General features: G+C 46.0%; 1 protein-coding gene across 1 annotated transcript in view; it reads left to right on the forward strand.

Annotated features, from left to right (window-relative positions):
* Positions 1–291: 291 nt before the first annotated feature.
* SLC14A2 (solute carrier family 14 member 2) overlaps positions 292–26,762 on the forward strand; it is a gene marked incomplete at both ends in the record, with an annotated part of 49,487 nt that continues 23,016 nt past the window's right edge. Inside the window, 9 exons of the mRNA XM_084252385.1 lie at positions 292–468; positions 2,761–2,941; positions 3,861–4,050; positions 5,582–5,710; positions 9,878–10,070; positions 14,986–15,133; positions 16,145–16,279; positions 17,994–18,043; positions 18,404–18,578. Coding sequence (XP_084108511.1) covers positions 292–468; positions 2,761–2,941; positions 3,861–4,050; positions 5,582–5,710; positions 9,878–10,070; positions 14,986–15,133; positions 16,145–16,279; positions 17,994–18,043; positions 18,404–18,578 — 1,378 coding nt within the window. The remainder of the gene's footprint in view (positions 469–2,760; positions 2,942–3,860; positions 4,051–5,581; positions 5,711–9,877; positions 10,071–14,985; positions 15,134–16,144; positions 16,280–17,993; positions 18,044–18,403; positions 18,579–26,762) is intronic.

Here is a 26,762-nt window from a genome sequence, read left to right on the forward strand (position 1 = left end):
CAGTGATCGGGGGGAAAATAGGAGGAATCTGTTCTCATCGGGTGGTCAGGGAACTCTTCACAACAGAAATGGACTTTCTTTTGGACTTGGAGAAATGGGGGTATGTGGGAAGGTAAAGCTTCCCTGTGGGGGGAATGGCCCTGGGCCCCTCAATCTACATGAGCCACTGGGACCGCAGGTCCTGTGTGTCGGGACAGACCCAGCCTTCTGTGGCATCACCGGACGACCGCAGCCCAGTCCCTCTGGGCCCAGTTCTGACTCACTTGCTCTTTCCCTTCCCTGGTACCACAGATGAGCGCCCGCCCTGCCAAGGAGATGCTCACCACTCACAGCAGCCCTCTGCTGGCGGAGCCTCTTCCCAGCAGATACAAACTCTACAAGGAGTCAGAGCTCACCAGCCCCAGCTGGCCCTCCAGCCCCCAGGACACGCACCCCGCTCTGCCCCTCCTGGAAATGCCTGAAGAAAAGGTGAGGAATGTTCCCCCCAGGTGTTTCCCAGGTAGGGGTGGCGGGTGAGGACTGGGGAGAGATGGTGATGCAAGATGCTGCTTTCCCCACTTCCCAATGCACCTGTTACCTAAAGCCACCGAAGGGCCACTGTCTGGGGAGATGCACCCCCACTCCATTCACAGCATACACTCCCGATGGACCCCCATTGGCCTTAGAAAGAAAATGTGACTCTGGGGATGGTGTGATTTAAGGGTAAGTGGGGAACACACACACTCACACACACAACAGTCTTCGATCCAGTCTCCCAGCTCTTACCCATTAGACCTGCTCCCCTGAATTGCTCTATAGTATCCAAAAGGAAGGCCCTGGTTCATGTGGGCTTTTAGCATTCCTTGCCCACAGTGGCACAGAGGTAGCCTGGCTGGTGCTATTGACACATTGGAGAGGGACACAGGACTGCTCGGGTTTTTTAAATGAGATATAATTCATATAATAGCACAAAACTCACCTGCTACAAGTGTATATTCCAGTGGGATTAGCATATTAACAAGTCATACAGATATCATCACTCCTTAATTCTGTATTTCAACCCCTCAAAAAGAAACCCCAAACTTACTAGCAGTCACTCCCTCCCCCCAGAGCCTGGCAACTACCTATGACTTTCTGCCTCCATGGATTCACCTGTCCCATACATTTCCTATGAGTGGAATCCTAGCATATGTGGCCTTTTGTGACTGGCTTCTGTCATTTGTTATGTGTTCAGGTTCACCCATAGCTTGAGTCAACGCATTGTTCTTTTTTATGGCCAAATAATAATTCACTGTATTGATATGCCTTATTTTATCTATTTGTTAGTTGAGGACTTGAGGTTGTTTCCACCTTATGGCTGTTATAAATAATGCTACTAGGAGCATTTGTGTAAGGTTTTGGGTGGACATATGTTCTTATTTCTCTTGGGTATATACCTAAACGTGGAATTGCTAGATCGTTGGTAACTCTGTGTTTAATGTAAGTGCCAACTTGTTTTCCAAAATGGCTGCCTAGTGGGCATTTCCACAGCCTCGTGAAAACTCATGTTGTCTGTGTTTCCTACGATAGCCTAGGCGCACCTCAAGCAGCCTCTCATTGTGGTTTGGATTAGCTGTTTTCACTGTCCTCGAGACACTTAAGTTTTTCTACAGGGTGGAGGTGGGAGGAATCTATAGCGTAGCAGTGTACAGTAGAAGTACAATGTGAGCTGCATAGGTAAGTTTAAATTTTCTGTTAATCATGTTATTAAAAGTTTTAAAAAGCAACTGAAATTAACTTTAATAATATATTTTATTTGGTTTATTACAGAGAAATCAATTATGTATATATTATTGTTATTTCAGTATGTAATCAATATAAAGTACTACTGAGATATTTAAATTGTCTTTTCATACTAAGTCTCCAATTCCACTTCACGCGCATCTCAGTCCAGACCAGCCACATTTCAAGTCCTCCGTTGCTGCCTGTCCTGTTGGCTGCTATTTGGACGATGTAGCTTTAGAGCAAGGAGCCCTGAGTGGGACTCCAGGGATAGAAATGAGGGGACATGAACTTGAATGAGGAAAATAATGCATCTTTATTCTCAATAACCTCCAATGAATTTCAGCATTTACTGCAATTGTGAATATAAGCAATGAACACCAGTCGTGTTAGTAGTGCCTGAGATTTTTGTCATTGTCACACATTTGGTTCCCCAGGAAGTGAACTTTGAGATGGAGATTTGTGAGGATGGAGATCTGGGATGTGTCCTTGGGACCCATTCGTGCAGAGGAGGGTAAAGCCTGCAGGACCATCCCATCAAGGCCTCCGCTCTCCCTGTTGATGGGGATGGCCTAGATAATAGTCCTGAACTGGGATGAGGAGGCCCCACATAGTCACTCACCACCACTTTGAAATCATAATGTGCACTGGATCTGCCACAGCTGTGTGTGAATCACAATTTTTTAAATATTGTGATAATTGCATGTTGTTATAACTCATTTCCTTTGTCATTTTTATTTTTACAAACATAAACATTATCCTGGGGAGAAATCCACAGGCTTCACCAAACTGCCAAACAGTATCCATGGCACATAAGTTAGAAGCCCAGCTCTAGAGAAAGTGTGGCATCCTGGGCGGAGCAGGCCTGGACAGCCTCGGGCAGGGGCATGTGTCTTACCCTTGGGCCTGTGGTCTTGAATCTTTGTCAAAAACCTGACAACCTTCCCCTCCCCCCAACACCCCTGTTCGCAACAAACTATAATACATTACCTGATGTCTTGTCATGGCTTCTCCTGGAAGGATCTCCGGCCACCCAGTGAAGACAGCCACATTGTGAAAATTGAAAAATCCAGTGACCGGAGTAAAAGGAGAGGAAGCGAGGTGGCCCGTCGGGGCTCAGCCCGCCGGGGAGGCATCAGCCTCTTCCAAGCAGTGGGCTACCTCACGGGCGAGATGAAGGAGTGCAGGAACTGGCTGAAAGGTAGGCAAATGTGGGTGAAGGAGCAGCCGGCCCCTGTCAGGGGCTCAGTTCACTTTCTGGCTTGAACTGAAGAAGTCACCCCCTCACTCATCCGTGGCTCCCATAGTTGGGGTGCTCCAGCTCTGCCTTGACCCTGGGTGGATAGAATCTACCCTCTCAACCTGGAATTCCCAGTTTTGGAATGAAATGTATTGCACTGATTTTAGCTGTTTGCAAATTCTTCATTCTTGCATGGAACTGGTACAGGACAGCCGCGTTAGCCGCCAGGAGCCATTTCCTGAATAAGCTGAACCGTCTTCCTTATTCCACAGTCATGCATTGCATGCCAAGGAGATATGCACATCACCCTCCCGGTTGTTCCAGGGTTCTTTCCTTTCCATGTCTTCCTTATCCGAGTTTCCCCAAACTAAATGCTACAACAATGTCCTTCCCCTCGCAGCTCCACTCACCTTGACCTGTATAGGTTGTTCTGGGAATCAAATGTCCCCTCTTTAGACCCAGCTCTCCTGGGTCCTGACTCAATGCTGAGGGTCACAGCTGAGCAAAAACCAATTCTTTCCCAGCTTCCTTTCTCCAGATACTTTCTTTTCTTCTCGGACACCAGTCCTCCACTGAGTCATAGAGCTCGATACAAAAAGAGTTTCCGTCCGCCCCACCCCTTCCCTTGGACCCAGAAATTTCCCTTGGAATGTACCTGGGGATTCCTTGCCAACCAGGCCAATGGCTGGAACGGTGCTAGGTTGGTCTCAGGCTGTATGTAAAAGGGAAGACTCCTCTGCAGACAGACTGCCGGGAGACCCAGTCTGGTGCCAGGCTGAATGAGGAGAAATGTCCTGCCCCACGTCCCTGTTGCCTTGGTTGCCACACCAGCCAATGGTGCAGCCAGAGGTGCAGGCTGAGGCTCTGCCGTCTCTTTCAGACAAGCCGCTGGCCCTCCAGCTCACCGACTGGGTCCTGCGGGGGACAGCTCAGGTGATGTTCGTCAACAACCCTCTGAGCGGGCTTGTCATCTTCATCGGCCTCCTGATCCAGAATCCCTGGTGGACTATCGCCGGGGCACTGGGGGCAGTGGTCTCCACCTTAACTGCCCTCGCCCTGAGCCAGGACAGGTGGGTCCCTCTCTAGGGGGTCTTGGGGTCTTGGGGCAAACAGGTGGAGAGACATTTCCTTGAATGATCAACCAGCCCTATTCTACCCACCAGCCCAAAGTGACCAAGTCACTAGAACCCTTTGGGAATTAAATTCCTTCTGTGTCACAGCAAGTGATGGCACCAGGCTCCATTTCACTGTAGAGATTTCTGGAAACACTCCCCTGAGGCAGGTGCTTTTCCCTGGTGGAGCCTACTAGCTAGTGGAGGGAGACAAGGCTAATGGCAAGAAACGTCTCAGGGTACAGCGTATGATGAAGCATTCAGAGAGGCAGACGGCACTAGGTGTTGGGAGATTAAAGCAGCAGCCTTTGCATTAGGAACACTGGATGCAGGAGGGAGGAGGGGCAGGGGAGAGTTGGAGTGGAGGTGAATGGAGAAGAGGAGCAAACAGGAGCACTGGGCGGTGCAAGGCAGGCGCCTTCCTGCTGGAGATGATGCTCTGGTAACTGCGAAGTTCAAGCAGCAATAAATACCAGCATTTTCTAGCACCGTGCCATTTCCTCAGACTTTGTTGGATGTTATTCCAATGGTTCCCAGACTTTCCTCAGGGCCAGCATCAATCATGGGGCGCAGGGGTGGGTGAAGATTAAGAAATGTGGCTTCTCAGCTCAAGCTCTCCTCCTCCCTTCCAGAGAGTTCCAGTCAGTGGATCTGAGGGTGTTTGTAGTCAGAATCTTGGGTGGTTCTGGGGGTCAGAGAAGTTTGGGAATGCTCATATTCTTAGTGTTTTTTCAACTTTGGGATCATCAGCCCATATGTGGATCATGAATTAACTGCCAACAGCAATTGCCGACTGTGCTAGGTGTGGGGTAACACACACCTGAAGCTGTGATCCTGTACCTCTAAGTCTCATGCAGTGTTCTAAACCAACACTACCTGAATGTAAAAAAAAAAATAAAATTAATTTTCTAAATTTTAATAGAGTAATTATAATAATCCATATGTAGTAAAAGTAAAATAATTTGTGAAATTTTTGTTACATTCATGTTGGGGTGTGTGTGCATGCATGAGAGAGAGAGAGAGAGAATGAGCTAGGTCATACTATAAAATACATTCCTTCCAACTGTGGATTATTGTCAAAAAGTTTGAAAAGCTCTGCCGTGCCGTGACACGTGTGATTTTTGTCACCACTTCACAAGGCTGACAGTGCAGGTAATGGAGTCCACATTTTGCTAGTGAGAGAAGGGAGCCTCGGGTATGGAAAGCACTCACCTAACAGGCCACCAGCCAGGGTTGGCAGTGCTAGGACACGTGACACTCTGCACCTGACAGTGTGAGATCCCCCAAGCAGCCGAGGGCTTAGACACCCAGGAGACAATGTACATAGTTTAATACTAGATCAGCACAGATAATCAAGTGTGTGCACATGAGTGTGTGTGTGTGTCTGACCCAGTCGTCATTGAGTCAGCTGACTTTTTCTGTGAGTGCCAGGAAGAAGGGGCCTGGTAAGCATCCCCAACCCCAAAGCCAAGGACTATGTTGCCCGCAGGTCAGCCATCGCTGCAGGACTCCACGGGTACAACGGGATGCTGGTGGGGCTGCTGCTGGCCGCGTTCTCCAAGAAGCTAGACTACTACTGGTGGCTTCTGTTTCCGGTGACCTTTACAGCCATGGCCTGGTGAGGCATCTCGTTCTCTGCTCTCAGCCCCTAGGGGCCCCAGCTGCTTGTGTCTCACACAAAACAGGGATAGGCACCGTCTGGGGCCCAATGTCTTTATAGTCAGGCCAGTCTGTCTCCCAAGACACCATGAAAACCTGTGAGTTCAGCTGTCGCACAAAAGGTATGTTTTGAACTTAGAATAACAGGGACCCTATAAAGCAGCATAAAACCACCTTTTTTAATTATGCTGATAAGATTCCTTGAATGATAGGCTTAAAATAAAGGTTAACATTTACTGTTTCCTACACATCAGGCACAGTGCTAGGTAGGGTTATCATTGTGCCCGATTTACACAAGAGAAGACCAAGGCAAGAGGTTAAGTGACTTACCCCAGGTGAGGCTCGGCCAAAGTTGTTGACACTGGGGTTCTGAACTCACCCCAAGCTACATGGAGCTCATCTACCTTGTGGCCTAACCAAGATACAGAGGCAGAAAACACAGCTGGTATAGAATCAGAGCACTATGCTGGAACAAAATGTCTACATTTAAAACAGAGAACCTTTGTATGAGACGCATCAGTTGAGACCTTTGCAAGGAAATAAAAAAGATGTGAAGAACAAGAATCCATTGAGTAAGGGGTGTGCTTGGAAAAGACATGCGTGATCCTCAGTTCACTGGAATCTGCAGCCCTCTGCAGTGTTATGGGGTGCCAAGGGCGTGCCCACTGTGGGACAGGGGCAGGTAGCCTGGGGTGAACCCATGTCCCCCACATTCCCAGATGCACTGACTGATTTCTGACATCTCTAAGAAGTAAATGTCTTTCTTTGCTTTCAAGTCTGGAGTTACTAACACCAGATAAAACTGAAAACAAATTAATTTGGTTTAAGTACGGTCCCATTCATTTTTAGTAGTGCTTAAAATAGATTACTATATTAAGCATTCTGGGCGATTTATATTTCTTCTCAGGGCTTCTGTCATTCTTAATCCATTAAAACAAAGAGCATAAGAGTCATTTCTGTGGGGATTTCCTTAACGGACCCACAAGGCCCCGTGTGAGGAGTGGGAAACTCATCTTCATTTGCTTACATTTAATTTATAGCTGCATGGAATGAAGCTTCCAACACAGCTCCTCAGCCCAGCACACTGGGTGGTTTGTCTGCAGCGCTCCCCATCCCGTTTACACTATAGAAGACAGAGCACCTTGGCACCTTCTCTAGGCTGAGCTCTGCACCACTCCTCCAGCAGCTCAGCAATCCTCTTATATACTCTTGACATCCAGTCCAGAGGGAGGGTATTAGAGGTGCTGTTTGCCAGATTTATCCAACAAGCACATTTTTGCTGTGTGCCTGGTGCTATGTGCAGGCACCGTCCCGATGTGGGGTAGTTGTGAACAAGAGACAGTCTCATCCTCTTGGAGCTTACATTCTTCTTGGCAAAGATGGAAAGAAACTCCTAAACTAATTATTAGGAAAGATCATTTCAAGATGTGATAAGTGCTTTTAGGAACAGAAAACAGGACAAATGAGACAGAGAGTGGTTCCAGATGTGGGTGGTCAGGGAAAGCCACTTTGCAGAGGGAACATTCAAGCTGTCATAGGTAAATGAGGATCTGATCACTGAGGATCTGAGTGAAGACACTGCAGGCAGCGGCAGCCTCTGCAAAGACCCCTGAGCAGAGCAGAGTAATGTGTTCAGGAGACAAGACCAGTGGGAACGAAGACCTAAACAAAGGAGGGTGGCAGGAGGTGAGGGCAGAAGGTGGGCAAGACCCCATATACCATGGATCCAGTAAGCCCTTTGATTCCACTACATCTGTAATGGGAGGCAGCTAAAGGATTGTAAGCAGAGGAGTGATAGGATATGGTTTACTTTAAACAAATAACTCCGCTTGCAGTATGGAAAATGGATTTTAACTGGAGCAAGACTGGATGCTGACAGCATAGTTAGGAGTCTGCCACAGTAACCCGCAGGGGAATGGGAGTAACGAGGCCATGAGGGTGGTGAGAGGTGGTTTTGCTTGGGGGAAGAAGGTAGAGACAGCAGGACTTGTGAGAGACTGTGAATTATGAGGTAAAGGATAAAAGGTTCTGTGCACCACTGTAATTTGCCTGGGCACCTGACTTGGTGAAAATGACAAAGAGAAAAAAAGGTTGGTGGGGAGATACAGATATGACTCCAGAATTCTCTCTGAGCACATTAAACTTTGGCCTTCCAAAAAGAGATGTGGAAAGATAACTGGATGTACAAATCTGCAAGTTAGTGATGTAGTCAGGGCTTGGAAGACAGAAGCATGTAGAAGATATTTTGTTCATGAGATTAACAGATAAGAGTAACAGAAAGATAAGATTAAGAGAGAGAAAAGATCCAAAACAGCCACAGGCTCTGCTTAGATGTCTGGCCGAAGAGGAAAGAATCACTGATGGACACTTGAGAAGCGGCTGGAAAAGCGGGAAGAAAGTGAAGTAGCCAGACAGAGTGTTTCAATCCAATTAGAAAACCCAGCCAACAAATGAGGGAGGCAGGGAATGACTGTGGATTTGACAAGATAGATGTCACCAGTGAACTGGACAAGAATAATTTCTGTGGTGTGGTGAGAACATGTGTCTGCTTGGAATAGGGTTAGGAAAGAATGAACGTAGAAAAATTGGGATAGCAAGGAGAGACAATAATTTTGAGGAGTATTGCTATGAAGGGGACAGAGAAATAAGGCAATAGCTGGAAGGGGCATCAGGTTAAAGGGGCAGGACTTTTAAAGTTAGAAGATTCTGGAGCGGGCCTCCCCGGTGGTGCAGCGGGTTAAGAACAGCGCCGTGAAGCTGTCCGCAACTGCTGCAGCGTGGGTTCGATTCCTGGCTGGCCAGGATGATTCCCACATGGTGTAGCAGACCTCTCCTGTCGTGCCCACTGCTCCCCTCAGCAGTGCTTTCGGTCCGTCTGCCTGTTCTGCTCCCCACTCTGTCTCTGGTGAATCCTCCCACGCCTCTGGCCTGTACCCCAGCTCTTGTATAAATAAAAAATAAATCTTTTAAAAAAAAAGAAGATTCTGTAGCACATTGTATGCTTCTAAGAATGATCCAGAGGAAAGACTGAAGCTGGCAGGGGGGGTTGGGGGGAGGGGGTACGCAGAGGAAGGGGAAGGGCAGGGAGGGGTAAAGACATTGAGACAGATTGCAGCCTGAAGTATGGGGGTTTGGGGGGAATGGAAAGAGCTGAAAAGGAACGGGGACATTTCTATCACATTAACAAAAAAAAAGGCAGAGAGGCTGAGTATGTGGGAATGCAGGTAGTCAGAATGCGGATCTCATATTAGAAGAAGTATTTCCCATCTTGCAATTTCTGTTTTCCTAATGAAGTAAAGCAAGGTGGTTAGCTGAAACTAAAGGGAAGCACACAGTAAAGATTTGAGCAGAAAATGCGAAATAGTTGTCTCAGCAAGCTGGAGTGTTAATTGGTTTGGAATGTGCAGTGAGGTTTCATGTAGTCTTAAATGGCTACTTGAGATGAGTGGTCATTAATTAAAGGTAGACCAGTTAGCCAGATCACGTGATTTCCTATTTTTTCCCTAGAGCTCATTGAGTATAGTGAACATAGAGCGTTTGATGTCTAGTGTAGCTGGCCCCTTCCAGGAAAAACTGAATCTAGGGGAGAATAGTTACCTAATGTATGAGTAAGAGTTAAGATTTGCACCCAGCTACATCTGTCTTATGTCCTTTCCAAAGAATAGAGAGGACACATGGCAGTTCCCCAAGTAGCTCATCTTAGCTGAATCCAAGCCTGCATATACTACTTGCCATAGCAACCTCCTCCTAGCAGGTGAGATTTCTAAAAGGTTATCACAGCCCATGACGGCAGCCATCTACATCTTAATGATCCAAAGGTAATGAATGACATGTAAGGATTACATTTTGCTTAGTAAGATGTAAGAAACACAGAAGTATTTATTTTATAAAGTTTTCTATTCAAAACAGATTACAATACTTTTAAAATCAGTTTCTCATAGGCGTAGTCTTAAGTTGAACACCTTATTCCCAATCCCAGACCAGTGGACTACTAGAGTCTCATGGGAATCAGGGATGGCTGTACCAAGGAGAGGGGATGGTGGGTCAGCATAGTGACCAGAGCTGACGATTGGTGTAGCCCCAAGGATGATCTCAGTGATTGACCCTTTATCTATTCCATCTTCAGCCCAGTTCTTTCTAGTGCCTTGAATTCCATCTTCAGCAAGTGGGACCTCCCTGTCTTCACGTTACCCTTCAACATCGCCGTGACCCTGTACCTGGCAGCCACAGGCCACTACAACCTCTTCTTCCCCACAACACTAGTGGAGCCCGTGTCCTCAGTACCCAATATCACCTGGACAGAGATTGAAATGCCCTTGGTAAGTTACCCAATGGCATGAATTGAGACCCCTGATTCCGCCTCAGACCTTGCTTTCTGGATTTGTGGATTACCCAGGCTCTCAGTTTATCTAGATGATTTCCACCAGATGGTGGGTCTTAGTAGGGACAAGGACAGGAAAAGGTCACTGTCATCTCCATATATTCTTTCAACAAACCTTTACTGAAGACCTAATATGTGCCAGCTCTTCTTCAGACATGGGAATAAGGGAACGATATCCCTGGCTTTGTGAAGCCTGCACTCTGCGCAGGGCAACAGATCATAAACAGGAGGACAGAGACAGACAGAATGGGTGGATTAAGGGGGAAATATTAGATAAGACGGAAGTTGGGCAAAGGGACAAGATACTAAAGTAAATGTTTTAAATTAGGATTTTTAAAAATTGTCAGTAGAACACAGGGGTGAAAGTTTATGTACTATGCCATTTCAGTGGTTCTGAAACAGGAATAATTTTGCCTCTCCTGGGAATATAAGCCTGAAAACATTTTTTAATTGTCAAGACCAAGGAGCCAAGGGGTGTGCTACTGGCATCTAGTGAGTAGAGATAACACTAAACATCCCAGACCCCTCTCTATAAACAAAGAATTACCCAGTCCAAAATGTCAATGGAAACCTTTCTTTATATCCTATTATGCAAGTGTACATACCATGCACTAGACTGATCTCCAGACATAGGAGAATAACAGAATATAATAAAAATTTAACATAAAATATATAGATTGTAAAACTGTACTGTTTGTAGAATTGTAAAATTTTGGTCTTATTAGTGAACATTAAAGTGGTTAACACTAAGATAATCATAGTCCATATCAGAAAGTTGTTCCAAACCCTTAACTTATTAACACACTCTCATAATAATCCAATTTTATAAGTACTTTCATTAATTTCATTTCATAGAAGAGAAAACTAAGGCAGAGAGAAGGCTAGAGGCCAAGGTCAAACTGCAGCTAGAGCGTGAGCTTAACACCCAGGCAGCCCAGCTTTGAACCACCACCTGGTGAGGCCAAGGCTGGACAGGCTCTGCGTGGAGCAATCTCAGGGCGCTGAGAGCCTTTGCTTCGTAGTGCAGCCTGCTCATCCTTAGTATTTAAATGGTGGAGTGTTCTTCACATTCCGCAGCAGTCCATCTCCCTTTGGTTCCAACTCTGCTTTGTAGAGTCATTCCCATTATTGGTTCCTTGATCATCCTTTAAATATTTGGAAACATAAACTATTCTTCAAATATTGTTTGTAGAGCTGAATTCTGAGCCTTCACCACCCAGCTGCATCCATCGTCTAGATGTGCAAAAACCTCTTGTGACCCTGTGGAAGGGTGCTCAGCTCCAGGGATGTCCACCACTTGGGTAGAGGGGTGAACAGCAGATCCTCCAGCGAGAACCATACCAGGCCCTAAACCTATGAGACCCCAGTGACAGACACTGCTACTAAGCACCAAACTTTTTTTTTTTAAGATTTATTTATTTATACAAGAGCCAGGGTACAGGCCAGATGTGTGGGAGGTAAGAGAATTCACCAAAGACAAAACAGGGAACAGAACAGGCAGACTGACTAAATACACTGCTGAGGGGAGCAGTGGGCAAGACAGGAGAGGTCTGCCATGCCATGTGGGTTGCTCTGTGGCCAGTGGGGATGGAACCAGCACTGCAGAGGCTGTGGACAGCTTCACAGTGCTGCACTCAACCACCTGTGCCACCAGGGAGGTCCACCAAACACTTTTTAGGTTGTCTTTTTTTGTCTGCAGCTGAGGATGGTGTAGGGTCTAAATCCAAGAAAATGGGAAAGGCAAAGAGAGCCCTGCGAGGAAGGGAAAGCCACCCTCTCAAGTGGAAAACACTGGGGCAGGAGCCAGGACAAACAAGCTTTGATAGACTCCTTAATAGTCCCTCCTCTGGCAGTGAGGCACACTGCCCTGGGGCATAGACCCACTGTGCCTGAGCCTCCCCAAGAGGCACAGTCCCAGGGATGGTGCAGGGGCTTGAGGAACTGCCAGAGAGACAAGCCCACGAGTCCCCACCCCACCCACACTGCACCCACACTGTACCCACACTGCACCCACACTGCCAGGGAGGACCTGACTGGAGAAGGCCACGATCAGGAGATGCTTCTCATTCATTTAATAAGTCATAGGACCCAAATTTAGATACCCAGAGCCCAAGCGCAGCCCTGACCTCCTCACCCACCACTGCTGTGACAATGGTTCCTTTTCTTCCACACCATCCACACCTAGTTTTGAAGAATCAATGCCATTTCCCTCTTCCTCTTTAAAACAATGGAGGGAGTGACTTCCTTTTGTTTACCCAGGTTTGTTGATGTCACACGATTGTTTGGAGTACTCAGGAGGCTGGTGCTCAGTAAATTTCCACCCACACCTGAATGCCCTTCACACCAGGGTCTAAGCTGTGGCCTGGAGAACAGTGTGGAGGGGAGAAGTGGCCCCAGGGTCACAGTTCACCAGCTAAACTACAGGATGCCAGGGAGGAGGCTTCTTTCCAAGGCAACTTGTTCCCTCATTCTCTCATTCTTGATTGCTTAGGCTTAAAACCCAAGTTTTAAGGGGAAGTGTGTAGAGCATCTCTTGAACAGAACGAAGCCCACATAGCCTGAGCTTGAGGGTCACTGGTGGTGCTGGAATTGTAACAGGGTGGTCCCCAGGAAAGGGGGAGGTTCCCTGCCCCACCCAAGGGAGGGTGGAGCAGCAGAAAGAGGAGAAGCTGAAGAAGAGACTGAGGAAGGAAGCAGGATGGAGCCAGGAGACCTGGAGGAGGCGCATGGAGCCTAGAGACACGTGAAGAAACTGCGCTTGTCTTTTGGTCGTGGACTGGGTGACACAGATGTGGGTGAGACCCGTGGGGAGGGGACAATGGCAGCTTTTATCTTGATGTTGATTTTGCTCTTTTCCTTCTGGGCTTGTTTGGTTGTTTCTGACCCTTTTCTGTGGGTCCCCACTGGAAGATGCTTTAGACTTGTGGCAGGCTTTGGGGCCTTGCTCTGGGCCAATCCCATATGGATGGACTTTTACCCACAAGGGGACGGGTAACTTTGGGTGCTTCATTTAGAAACTGGACTCTTTGCCTTACCTGTATTGTTACCTGTATAGTTTTATTAAAGTTCCTTCCCATTAAAGTCTCATATGTTTTGTGTTGATGCGGCGGATGGCAGAACCCATTTAGAATAGGCAGGTTTGCGGGGTTTGGGCTGCCCCTCTCCCTGTCCTATAACAGAATTGGAGATGGTTCATTTGTCAGTGATGTCAGGTGACTTTTCTGTCCAAGCTGAATTATCTGGATTCCCAAAGTCCTCTGAGGGGAAAATGCTAAGAAGGGAGATTGGTAGCCAGGGAGAGTGCTGCCTGGAATTGAGGGTTCCAGCTTCTGGGGGCTCTGCACAAGCTCACTGTGTGACTGTGGGTGTGTCAGCTCCCCCACTCCAGGCTCGGGGGTTCTCCTCTGTAACAGAAGGAGGCTGCCTTAGCAGTTCTGAATTCTGCAGACTCCTTCTCTACTACCTGGACATATGACTGCTTTCAAGTCAGGGCTTCTTTGTGGCTGGATGCATAATAGGTGCTCAAGAAATACGTAATGATTAGCTTAGTGCTTTCCAAACTTGACTGTACATTGGAATCACCTAGAGATTTTTATTTTTTTTAAAAAAGGGGGGGGATATGAAGGCCCCTCCCCAGACATTCTGATAAGTTGGGAAGGGGTGACAGGGGAGTCTATTACACAACAGAGTTTAGGGGCCAATGCATTAGTTATGGGTAATTTGCTATAAAAATGTTGGGAGTTAATTGCATTTCTCCCTTTAGATGAAATTTGTAATTTTTAACAACTCGATTTAATTCTGGACTCTGTCTCATTTCTTTAGAGGATAGTGTTTGAGGTGTCCCCGAGAGTTCCTATGTCTTGCTTACCCTTGTCTCTGATAGCCTAACACCTTTTGGATCAGAGCCCATAGACTTCTGCAAGGAATCACAGGGTGAGGCCTGGTCTTTTTTCAAAGAATCCTGAAAACTCTCTGTCCAGGGAATTTGGCTTAAGTGTGGAAAATTGGGAGAAATCTCCTCAAAAAATATTCCATGTCTTCCCAAAATTTGAGGAATGCAGGATGCTGAGGTAATTCCCACATCCACCTGCCCCCAACTTTTCCAGGACAGAAAGGGGCTACCTGACATCACTGCCAAATGACTCATCTCCAATTCCAGCACCATCCAATGATTCACAAGCTCAGGAATATTTGGGCCTCATTCTGTTCTCCAGATGCTCCACCTCCACACAAAACACCTCTCTGTAAAGCCAGGTGCTCAAGAGCAGGGGAGGTACCTCCTCCTGCTGCTTCCTAGTTCCCACAATCCCCAGAGGACCACTGAAGGTACAGCAGCAACTGATAGAGGAGTGGTCAGGTTCAGAGACTCTAGCCTTGGCTTGGCCATCAGTGACCTGGGTGGACTTGGGTCAATTCATCTGTCAAACTCTATCTAACCTAACCTATCTCCAGTATTCCTGGACTATTTGTAGGATTTCAGAGCATCTAAAGGAAATCCCATCATGGCCAGAAACCCCAATGACAATCTCAGGTAGAGGTGTCCTCTCCTCCTCTCAAAGCTCTTCTTCTCAGAGCAGAAGTCCTGTATCCCTCAGGAGCAGCATGTCCATCGTGTCTAAACCCTGTATAGAGGGCCCTACCCACTTTGCATGAGAGATGCTCAGATGCCTGCTAGGTGGTGGAGTAAGGAGCTGTTTTTTCCAGCCCTGGAGCTCACATGTTCTCTCACAATGGAGGCACAGCCAGCTTCAGTTCCAGCCCATTAGCCCCCCAGGAATGGCTCAATCCTGGCCCCAAGGCCTGCTCACTATGGGCCCATAATCCAGTGACCTGGATTCTGTTGACTTTTGCAGCTGCTACAAGCCATCCCCGTCGGAGTCAGCCAGGTGTACGGCTGTAACAATCCCTGGACAGGTGGCGTGTTCCTGGTGGCTCTGTTCATCTGCTCACCACTCATCTGCTTGCATGCCGCCATTGGCTCCATTGTGGGGATGCTGGCAGGTAGGACAGGGCCCCTCTCTGCAGGGAGTGGAGAATTTTCCTGAGATCACTTCTCTCCTACAAGTGGCAATATTCTAGACTTGCTATCTTCACTGGCACCCTTGAACACTGTCAGTGACAGGGACTTATTTGTTCCTTTCTTGAGTCTTCAAAGGAAGCAGGTTGCAGAGCAGGCTATGTGGGGAGGTACCAGCAGACTGAAGACAGGGTTGACCTGCAAACTGAGCCTTGGAGCTGAGGGGTGGGAGAAGAAGGTTAACCCACAGCAAGTAGGGAGCAGCAGTAGCAGACTCAGTTTGGAGTAAGTAAAAGAAAAAACTTGAGAAAAAACTTTCTCAGAAACTGAATTTGAGAATTGCCATTTGATAAATATGTCCACATGTATAGTCATGTGTGAACATGCATGTGTACACATTTAATGTGTATGTGCAAACAACTCTCAGAAATGGGAACATTTGACTTACTCTGATATTTTTCAAAAACATCATGGAGACAGGAATCCAAAAAAAATTTAGAAATAATTGCAAACTTTAACAAATTACAAAAAATAAAAATAGTACATGAAGCCCCATAAATCCTTTACCCAGATTCACCTGTTGTTCCCTTTCGTGTCTCACTTCTCTACATCTATCTCTATATGTACATAGATCATTTTTCTTAATCACCTAAAGCAGAACTTTTCAACTGAAACCCTTCTTCCTGAAAGTGCTGCTCTCCAGTCAAAGAAGTGGAGAGGCCTGGCGTCTACCTCCTCAGCCTCCTGTCACCCTGGAAGTAATCACCCTCTGTGTGAAATCTTTGAAAAACAGTTTGGAAATCCCTGGTCTCTTCTCATTCTTGCTTCGCTAAGATGAGATGCCATTTGTAGAGGCTCCTTTGCTGAGTAGAGAAGGGGTTGCGGTTTGGGGGGAATGGCAGGCATGAGGTCACCCTGAGACCTGGCCCCAGATATGAATGGCCTTTGTAAGTGTGACTTAGAACCAGCCAGAAATGCCTCACTTTGTCCCACAGCCCTGACGGTGGCCACACCCTTCGAGAACATCTACATGGGCCTCTGGAGCTACAACTGCGTCCTGTCCTGCATTGCCATTGGGGGCATGTTCTACGCCCTCACCTGGCAGACCCACCTTCTGGCTCTCGTCTGCGGTGGGTATTCCGAAAGGATGACAACCAAGTCACCCCGCTACTCCTTCCCCTCCATGATTCAATCACCTTGTGACCTAGTTAGAACTGAGAGGCAGTGATAGAAGAACCTGTGGCCAGGTCCTAATGCTGGGGGAGTTCATGCTGGGGTCCTTATCAGCTGGGCCATGGCAGAGGCTGCTCTCTGTCAAATGGAGGCACAAGCACTAGTGCTACTATTGTATTTGCCTGGCATTGTGTGGTGTACAGATATTTCTGCACATGATAGTGGCAGCACTTCTGCTCTCAGTAACTCTTTATTCAGCAGCATTTATAGAGCCATTTACTAAGCACCAAGGCCTACACTAGTCATGGAAGATACAGTGGTGACCACATCCTCATGAAGCAATAGTCTGGCAGATGAGAAATAATTACGTAAATAATTATTAAGACTGTAATGTCTAAAAGGATTGTTGGAAAATTCCAATGGGATCATACACCTGGGAGCTTTGAGGTCTCAGAAAAGCATTATGCATCACTGTGGAAGCTTGGAGAAGGGACTGTCCACTAGACCTTACCAGAGTCACTCCCCAGCACCGCACTCCATGCTGCATTCTGAACTCACTTAGTCCTCCCAAGATCACTGCCAGACATGGGATGTCAGCCCCATTCTACAGGGGAGGAAATGAGCCTTGGAAGGGTTAATGAACTTGCCCTGGGACACAGATGTCAATGACAGAAGTGATGTCAGTGGCAGAAGTCTCTTCTTTGCACCAGTCTTCCTGTCCTGAGGTTACTTTCTCTGGAAACAACAGGACTTTCATAAGCAAAACTAGAGACAAAGGGAAGAATAGCATCCATAAGATCTTTTATTTTTGTTTTTGTTTTGTTTTGTTTTGCACTATATGGAGACTGCAAATGACTTCCATGTCCCTGTATCCCCCTCAACAGCCAGCCTGAGAGTGGCCGCGGAGGCAGTGGGATCAGTAAATATTTGTCAAGTCAAAAAGTGCCAGATATTTTGAGGTTCAGAATATAACTGCCTTTAGCCAGCAGAGAATTGGCAGATTCCTGTGGCTGGGACCATCTGGGAAGGCTTCAGGGGAAGGCAGGAGCTTATCTCAATACTTTTGGTGTGGGATTTGGATAGGAAATGAGTGGAGAGAAGGTGTACTGGACAGAGAAACAGAAAGAGCAAAAAAAGCACAGATGCAGAAGGAGCTAGTCCAGAGGAACCAGAGGTATGGATGGCTCCCCTAACTGTCCAGCTGCTTGGCTCCTAGGGACTAGCTCAGGAACCCAGTCAGGGCCAACTCCAGTGGGACTCGGTACAGTTCCAGCAGCATCATGGCCACAGGGAGTCTTGGACAGGAGGTACCCTATTGGGAGTTCATATACTCTGACCACTTACCCTCCAGAAAGACAGACATCCAGCCAGGGCTAGACCATCCCCAAGGTCAGTGTGGACAAGCAAAAGGTACTTGTTGACCTCTGACTCTAGGCAAGTTTACCTTGGAAGTGGAGAAGTGAAATGAGGAGTTTAAATGGATATGTGTCCCTCAGAGAAGACACAGTCTTATGGGAGATGGGCTGCACCCACAAAGATGACAAAGGATGCCAGGCAGACATGCCAGATGTCGGGGTACTAGAGGCCATGGAGACAGTGTGGGACCCTGTCTTGGGGTGGGCTGGAGGGAATCTGGGAGGCTGATTCTCAATCATCCTTGTTCCCCCACAGCCCTATTCTGTGCATACATGGGAGCCGCCCTCTCCAACATAATGTCAGTGGTAAGTTGGATTCTCCTCAACTCTACCCAAAAGTACCCTTCCCCTGCCAGACATCAGGCTCCTTGGAGTTTGATGGGCACATCCTGAGTGGGTGAGGGTGGCTACTGCTCCACACAAAGCCCATGCCAAGGTTTCTCCAGGGTTTGTCCAGAAAACCCTGCCCGCTACATCCTCGTGCCTCGTTAAAGGATTCTGATTGTGCCCAAAGGTACCAGCACCTCAAATTCCATGATCACTACTCTGACGCCATAAATCCAGAAAATAGTGCCATCCCTGGGGAGGATCTTCTTCCTCAAACCCTGCCACATCCTTCTTCCCGGGGTTCCTGAATCATTTTCAGCCCAGGGCTTGTATGTCCAGGTCGGTGTGCCACCAGGAACCTGGCCCTTCTGCCTCTCTACTCTCACCTTCCTGCTCCTGACGACCAACAATCCCGCCATCTACAAGCTCCCACTCAGCAAAATCACCTACCCAGAGGCCAACCGTGTCTACTACCTGACGGTGAAAAGCGGTGAAGAGGAGAAGTCCCCCAGCGGTGACTAGCCACGCTCCCGGCAGAAGAGCGCTTAGCCCGGCCCTGGCGTCTGTCCCCTGGGGTCTCAATTCTGGGTCAATCCACTGCAGCGTTCACCTTCCTCACCTCTGCTTGCACCAAACGCCTGTAACTACCCTTCCCTGTTGCTGATTTTCTCTTTCTGCTCAAACGATCCATGGGGCAACATCAGAGAAGTCTGGTGATGAGCATGCTGGAGAGAGCAGGGAGGCATGTGTTTTAAATGTCATTGACTTAAAACAAGCACATTTATATTTAGTCTTTTGGGAAGGTGATTAAGAAATGATCTTCTTGGCATGTTTAACTAAGCTGGAGATGCTGAGCTTGCTCGGCAGACACAGAGTGGGTGGAAATTCGGGAGACACGTGAAGGAACTGCAGGTGCCGCAGCGCACAGAGCCAGCGGCCGAGGTGCCGGAGGCTTTACAGAAACAGGAGGAATTTCACACTGATGGTTTCAAAGTCAAAGTAGGGACAGGGTTTAGGGTGCTGACATTCTCTGAATGGGGAATTTGAATATTCGGTGGTCAAGGTAAGGGCAAGACAACATTCCATAGCAGGAAGGAATTAATAATTTCGAATCCTAGATAGGACTATTATTATGAAGGATAAGCACTTCTCAGCGTAGGTCAAACTGTAACTTTAAGCAGAGATTTCAGTTGCTGAAAGTAACTGAGCTCAGTATGTGAAAAGCTGGGGAAATTTATTTCATTTTCCTTTTTGCTTGTGGGTGTTGGAGGTTTCAGGAGGTCTGTGATACTTAGCACAAATGGGTAGCCCTGAACATAGAAAAACTCCCAGTTATCCATGAATTTCATCATCTGGTTATCCATGAATTATAGTCATTAACTTGCATTCAGTCATTGTGTATCGATTTATATAGATCAGGTCTGGCAAGTTTTTTCTGGAAAGCATAAAATAGTAAATATTTTTGCCTCTGGAAGCCATAGTCTCTTATATGTACTGAATTCTGTCATTGTAGCAAAGAACAGCCTTAGACACATGTAAATGAATGAGCCTGGTCGTGTTCCAGTAAGACTTTAAGAGCCAGCCAGCTAGATTTGGCCGACAAGCCACAGTTTGCCTGTCCCTTATATAGATGATCAATACAATAGCAAGCCAAGCGGGTGATTGACATGATAATAGGGTTTTGTGACCGGATACAGGACTATCTACTCTGAGACTCCTTCAGCGATTGGACAAACCTAGTGATGTGCCTTAGGGGGTTAGTTATAAACCAGTTATAAACCAGTTATTAACCTTTCACAGAAATGTCTGGGGTCCACTCCTAGGCTCACCTGCCTTCATTCACCCTTTCACTCTGTTGCCCTGTCTGCCAGCATGGAAGTAAGAGAAACTAAGAGACTTGGGTACAAGAGTTTCTAGCTCACGGGGAGATGCATAGAATCTCAGGACTGGAAGGATTCAGGGGATGTGTTCCTGCCATCTATGATTCAGAAACCCCTCCAGATGGAGGATGGGGCTTCCTATCCCTGCAAAGTTTCAGAAGGCCTTCAATTCCCCAGAATGGAGAGGAGACCCCCAAGGTATTCTAACAATAGACAACACAACCAGAAACCCTATCCATTCATTCATTCTGGGCTAATTGCCCTAAGAAAGCCCCTCGCCTCTCCTCTCAGCCCTTGAGCATCTCCATCCAAAGAATCAGATATGCTGTGTTTTGCCAATTCCCTAGCTTTGGTTAATTTTATTCCACGTATGAGCAAAACCTTTGAATCATTATCTCTCACTTTCTGACTTACAGCAGCATAATCTTAGATTGTGGAAAATATGGAGGTTACCAGAGGGGGCGGGCAGAGAGGGTGAGAGGAGTGGGCAGAGGTGGCGAAGGTATTCGGTGGTGGCACTAGAACATTGGTGGTAGGTGGGTTGAAATGTACATACATTGAGGTGTGCAGCTGCACTCCCAAATTACAGTGTTGTACACCAGTGGTAAATCAATAACATTTGATTTGAAAATAATAATAGCAATGAAGAATCTTGGGCAGACATTTTAAAAAGCACACGAGGAATCAGGTTTGAATGAAAATTATTTGGATATGAAAAAGCCTTACACTCAGTTGGACCAGATTACCTTCCCCTTCCTTCTCTTCCCACCCGATTCATGGTTTGCCATTTATAGGTACCACTTTGGCCACAGGTATCTGTATTTTTTTTCTCCTAAGTTCCCACTTTAGCCCTTACAGAAATGAAAAGCTAACTCTATTACAATCTGCCAGGCTTGCTTGAAGAAAAACAGATAAAGGCTAAGAAAAAAAGGAAAAGAGTATTTTCAGTGAATCTGGAAAAACCACAGTGCCCCCAGCAACTCTCTAATGCACTGTGATGGAGATGCCAGATACATAGATGGGGATAGAAAAACAATCCTCTACTAGTTTGATTTAAGAAAGAACTGCCTAGGTGAAGTTAGTCACTGAATTAGCTTGCCAAGAGAAGTCACGCAAGAGTGATGAAGTTTTTAAAAAACGTCTTTGGGCTAAGAGGCAGAAAATCAATGATATTTCCCAAATGTGGTCAAATGAACTCTCCCAGAGGCAGAACAAACCTCTAAGCCAAGGCTGGAGAACAGATGTTGTGTCTCCCGTGGACAGATGTGCAAATCCCCATCTTCTATGCGAGTCTGCCCAGCACAGGTCACCTGCCCACAGGCGTGCACAGATGTCCAGATGTCCTCTGACCCGGCCCAAATAGTCTTATGGAATGAGAGAGCCCCCTGGGGTGGCTTTGTCCTGCCCTCCCCAGATCTTGCTCATCTCAGTGACCCACTCAAATAGTAGGGGCAAGAGGCCTAAACTTACAGGTTTTCACCACCAACCTGGGGTTACATGGGAATGGGCCACAGGGAGTGAAGAAGAGCGTCAGGTCACACCTCCCTGCTGTTTTTCCTGTTACCCCAGACTAGCTGCAGCCCCTCTCCAGTGTACAAATGCTAGCAGAACATAAGCATTTATGGCTGGACATAGAGAAGCAGCCATTAAGGAGCAGGGGTGTGGCGGGGTGGGGGGCAGGGGACTCCAGAGGAGGCACTGCCTTTGGCTCTTCCCATCACACCCTCCCTCCACGTCCCCACTGGACCTCCCCAGGTCTTTTCTCCTGTCCCTCTGATCTCACAACTTCCTCTCTATTCATCTTCTTTCCTACAACATGGAAGAGTTCCACTGTCAGGGAGAAAGAATTTGTCCTGCTGCATTTCTTAATGCTCAATCTTGAATCATCTTTCTAACCTCTATGATTATTGATACAGTCAAGTTTTCTGCTTCTTAATCAAACTAGAATTTGCTAGAAAATAACCTGTTTTCTTTAGCTGCAAAACTGTATAGCCATACTGTTCCTCATAATGCCCTCATATAGTCATCTCTCTTCTATACCTGTGGTTTTGCCCACTTTCTCATTCCTGATCTTACCTAATTTTGCTCTCTTCCCCTTAATCAGGTTTGTGAGGGGTTCATCTATCTTATTGACTTTTTTTAAAGAAGCAGCTTGGAATTTATTTGTCCTTTCTATTGTTTGGGTTTATCTTCTATTCTATTGATTTATTTTGCCTGTTTTCTCATGGTTTATATAACAATTTTCTTTTTCTCTGAATGTTTAAAAATTATATGAAGTTCTTTCCTTTTAGATCTTTCTCCTTTAACAGCAAAGATATTTAAGGATATTAATATTCTCCTCAGTACAGCTCCAGCTATGTCTTGTAGGTTTTGGAATAAAATACTCTACTTTCATTAGTTTTTAAATAGCTTATAATTTTAGTTTTCATTTCTCCTTGATCTAGGGATTATTTAAGAATGTGTTTCTTAAATTCTAGCCTTTGGGATCTTTAATATTCTTACACTCTCTATATCTACTTTTGTTGGATTATGAGCAGAGAATATAACTAGCAAAATTTCTATTTTAATATTTTATGAATTTTTCTTTGTAGCCAAGAACTTGATTGATTTTGAACACATAAAATGTAAATTATTTTATTTGAAGGAATGCATATTAAATTGATCTACTAAGTTCATCATTTAATTCTTCTACGTGCATATTTATTTTTTGCCTATGGGGGTCTTACTTCTGAAAAGGAGTTATTAAAAGTCGATTTTAAATGTATAACTTTACTAAATTCTGCATTGCTTAAACCGTCTTATGTCTAGCTGCTACATTGTTTGACACCCACTAACTATAACTATCATTGATTCTTCATAAATTCTATCTTTACTGTTACAGACTACTCATTTTATCCTCTTTAGTGCTTTTATCATCATTCCAACTTATCTGACTTGAATGTTGCCACACCTACTTTGTAGTATTTTCTTATTCCATTGTCTTAACTATTATCATTTCCTCCTAACTTTCTTTTAAATCTACCACTTTCCCAACAATCATTATCAAAAGTACATTTCTCTACTATTATATAAAAGTAAGATGCCAAATGGTTTACCCTGAAAAGATACTACATTTCTGGAATGTTCCTTCCCCACCACAAGGGACTAAAACCTTAATAATATTTCATCATTCTGCTCTCCATTGCCCCCATCCTCAAAACATTTTTCCTTCTCTAGTATGTTCCACCCCTAGATTTTTCTGAGATGGCTTATCTTCTTAATTTTTTTCCCTTGCAATATGCCTCTTCCTTTTGCAAGAATCCTTACTTAACCCCTATAGCACACATTCTCAGTAATTCTTTCATTGTGCACCTGAACTTGATCCTTTACATGGGACCTGTTTCCTATCATCACTGTTTCCTCTATTCTTCACCTTCTATTTTGTGATCTTTATCCTGACTCATTTATTATTTGTTTAGTACTCTTTGTGTATTTTCTTCTAACAAAATATGAGAGATAATAAGTAAAGTATTCTCTGAGGTTTGCATGCCCATAAGCTCCTTTGCCTGACAAGTGAATGGCATTTGGCCGGGGGTAAGATCCCTGGGCTGCAGCCTTCTCCCTCATTTCTCATAGGTGTTTTCCCTTCATTTTCTGGCTTCCATGAGAACTCTGATGCCAATCTCATTCTTTTTCCTTGTACATAACTTATTCCTTCTTTCTAGAAGTCGTGAGCTTTTCCCTTTCTCTTTGGAGTTCAGGAATGTTATGAAGTTAAGCCTCAGTGTCTTTCTCATCAATCCTGACTTTCAATCTGCAAGTTCAAGTCTTTCTTCAGCTCAGTGACTTTTCTTCAAACAATTGTTTGATTATTACTTTTCTTCCATTTCTCCCTCTTCCTCCCTCTGGAATACCCATTATCCATATGTTAGGCCTCCGCAATCTTTACTCTAAATAGCTTTTGTCCTTCATAATCATTACCATTTTTATGTGAGCTCTGCCTTGATCTTCCAGACCACCTATTGATACCCCAACAGTAAACTTTCTTTCCTTCAATTCAACAGATAAGTATTTTGCTTCAAAAATCATGTGTTTAGTTTCAAAATTTCCTTGGGATGGGGGCCAAAATTGAATCTCAGTGTGTTTACATTATTCTTCCGTTTTTGTCTACCTCCTCGAGTTCCAGAAATCAGATACAGATTTTTGTTAACTTCTGGCTCCAAATTTCTGCCTATTCCCCTTCTTCTGTGACTAATGGGCCTCTTGTGTTGCTTACCCAGGGCCATTTTCCAGCTTTCATGAGCTGAGCCCCTAGAAACTTGGCCCTGCAGCCTGACCTCATCCACTCATTCATCCAGAAGACATTATGTGAAAAACTATTAATTCGTTACTTAGGTTTCCACTTGACAGCAAACCAGGGAAGAATCAGATCAGTTTCTGCCTTCAAGGAATTCATTTAATGGGGATTTTACTGGCCAGGTGAGTAGTCTCACTGAAAGTGAAGATAGACCTCAGGCTGCCTGTGGCATAGTAGTTCACAGCACCTGTTTCATTATTTGAGTGAATTTTCCATTTGAGTTGGGCTTCTGTTGTCCCAGAAAAGTATCAAGCACTGATTTGAAGAGTTCCAGAAAAATTCCTGTGCTGCTTCTCCTCTTGTCCTCTATCTTGCCATTACCTGCTCTCTAAACATTCCCAGCATCCCTTTAGTTTAAGGCTTTAAACCTGTTAAAATGTAAACAGTCCTGGGTAGATAACACAGTAAGCATGAGCAGCCATTTGCATCTTAGGTTGATGGAGCCACTTCTGAGAATAGGTTGAATGAAAAAGAGAGACTACAAGGAAAAACAATGGGCAGCATAGTTTGAGAAGGCCTTTGGCAAGGGAGGGTATGCTGAGTTGAAGCCAAGCTGAGTGAACAAGGTCTGACGCACCCTTGTCTCCTTGGCTTGGAGAAGAAAAGAAAGGAAGGGGGCTTGCCTGACTGCAGTATGGGTAACACATATAAGTCTACTTTACTCTACTGATTTCAGAGCATACAACAAGTCATGGGTGATAAGCAGGTGGACTTTTGATCAATGGAGTGGGGTGCTTAACAATGGAATTTGCCCACGAGATGCTTGCTCTGTGGAACCCTGAGTTCTGTGCTCTGTGCAAGAGCAGGGGCTAGAGACCTATTGGGGATGATTATGTTGGGTGGGGGTACACCAGACCACTGGTCATGGGGGAACACATGACTACTGCCATCTTTCTTTTCCAACTCCAAGATTTTCTATATGGCCCTGAGTTTCTCTGGAGGATGAAAGGGGAGGTATCACTGAGGTGGGAAAAAGGTAAGAGCATGGAGATGAAATGTATTAAAAATATACCACTGTTGCCTTACAGCTTTTCCTAGAGTTTTTCCAGTTAGCCATTTAGTCAGGTTACCAAAATGCTTTTGCTCGTGTATATGCAAACTGAGGAGATAACGTCACTCAACTGTGCCCTGTTCTTAACCTTCTGCTCCCCATCACTCTCCCCTGTCATGTCTCCCCTCTCCCTTCTAAGATCTGTCCATTGAGAAACTCAATTTTCTTTTTTTTTTAAGATTTATTTTGTATTTATACAATAGCTGGGGTACAGGCCAGAGGTGCAGGAGGGTGAGAGGATTCACCAGAGACAGAGTGGGGAGCAGAGCAGGAAGATGGACTGAAAGCACTGCTGAGGGGAGCAGTGGGTGAGACAGATGAGGTCTGCCGCGCCATGTGGGAATCTCCCTGGCCGGCCAGGAATCGAACCCGTGCTGCAGATGCTGCAGGCAGCTTCACAGCACTGTGCTCAACCCGCTGCGCCACCGGGGAGGCCCTAAGAATCTCAATTTTCATGGCCTGCATTTGTGGTTCCAGTAAACCCATTTGCCCCAATTTCTTTGTGCTTCCTGTATGAGTCAGAGCTTTGTTTCCTGGGGTCCAAATGGTTGTGAGAGACTGGGGATAACTATAATCTAAAGCTAGGCAGGACTGGCAGTTTCTGTGTGGGTGATTTCTTCTCAATAAATCACAGTCTCATTGGGCAAATTTAAAGGCATTCACTTTTTTACATGCTATTTTTTGAGTTGGCTGGCTTTTTCTGTCTCTTGCCATTTGGAGAAGATCGAAAATTCCATAGGTCCTGTCCCTAGTGAAACCCGAACTGCAACAGCCCCAAGGAAGGTGGGGGAGGGAGATTGCCTTCTTCCTAACCTCCATGAATGGATGAACTGAAGTCCCTCCTGTGGCTGCAAGGGTGGCTGGGACAGAAAGAAGTAAAGGGAGTCCCTAAGGAGAGCTCCTGGCTCAGCTTGCGTATGCCATGTGAACTTCAGCTTTTTTTCCCCTCAAAGGTCATGCCCTTCCCAAGCTTAGCCCTGAAGGTCAGTGCAGTGCTTCTCCCTCTGTGAGGTTGGAAATGAAGAGCTAAAGGGAGGCATGAAGACGTTAGTACTGAGATGAATTGTGATAGTCCAAGCCTTCAAGGAAAGAGTCTGTCGACACAGAACTTTCTAGAGCCTTCGGTATTCAGGCTGCAATCCTAGGTAGGACCTCTCTGGGACAAGATTCCATCTTAGCTTATACTCTCCAAGATGGCACTTGATTCCCCTGCCCCTAGTCATGTATGTGTGTGTGTATGTGTGTGTGAGAGAGAGAGAGAGAGAGACAACACTTCTAAGCACCACGGTTCCCTCTGGTCCATGGAAGGCATGGCCACTTCCTGGATGACTCCTCATTGGCAATGAGGTCTTTTCAAGGTGGTTGCACGTTGTTCATGCTGGCTCTCCTTATTTCCTCAAGTGTGGATGGACCTTTGAAGACTGGCGTGAG

Source organism: Talpa europaea, assembly GCF_964194135.1.
Source record: "Talpa europaea genome assembly, chromosome: 13".
Taxonomy (NCBI): Eukaryota; Metazoa; Chordata; class Mammalia; order Eulipotyphla; family Talpidae; genus Talpa; species Talpa europaea.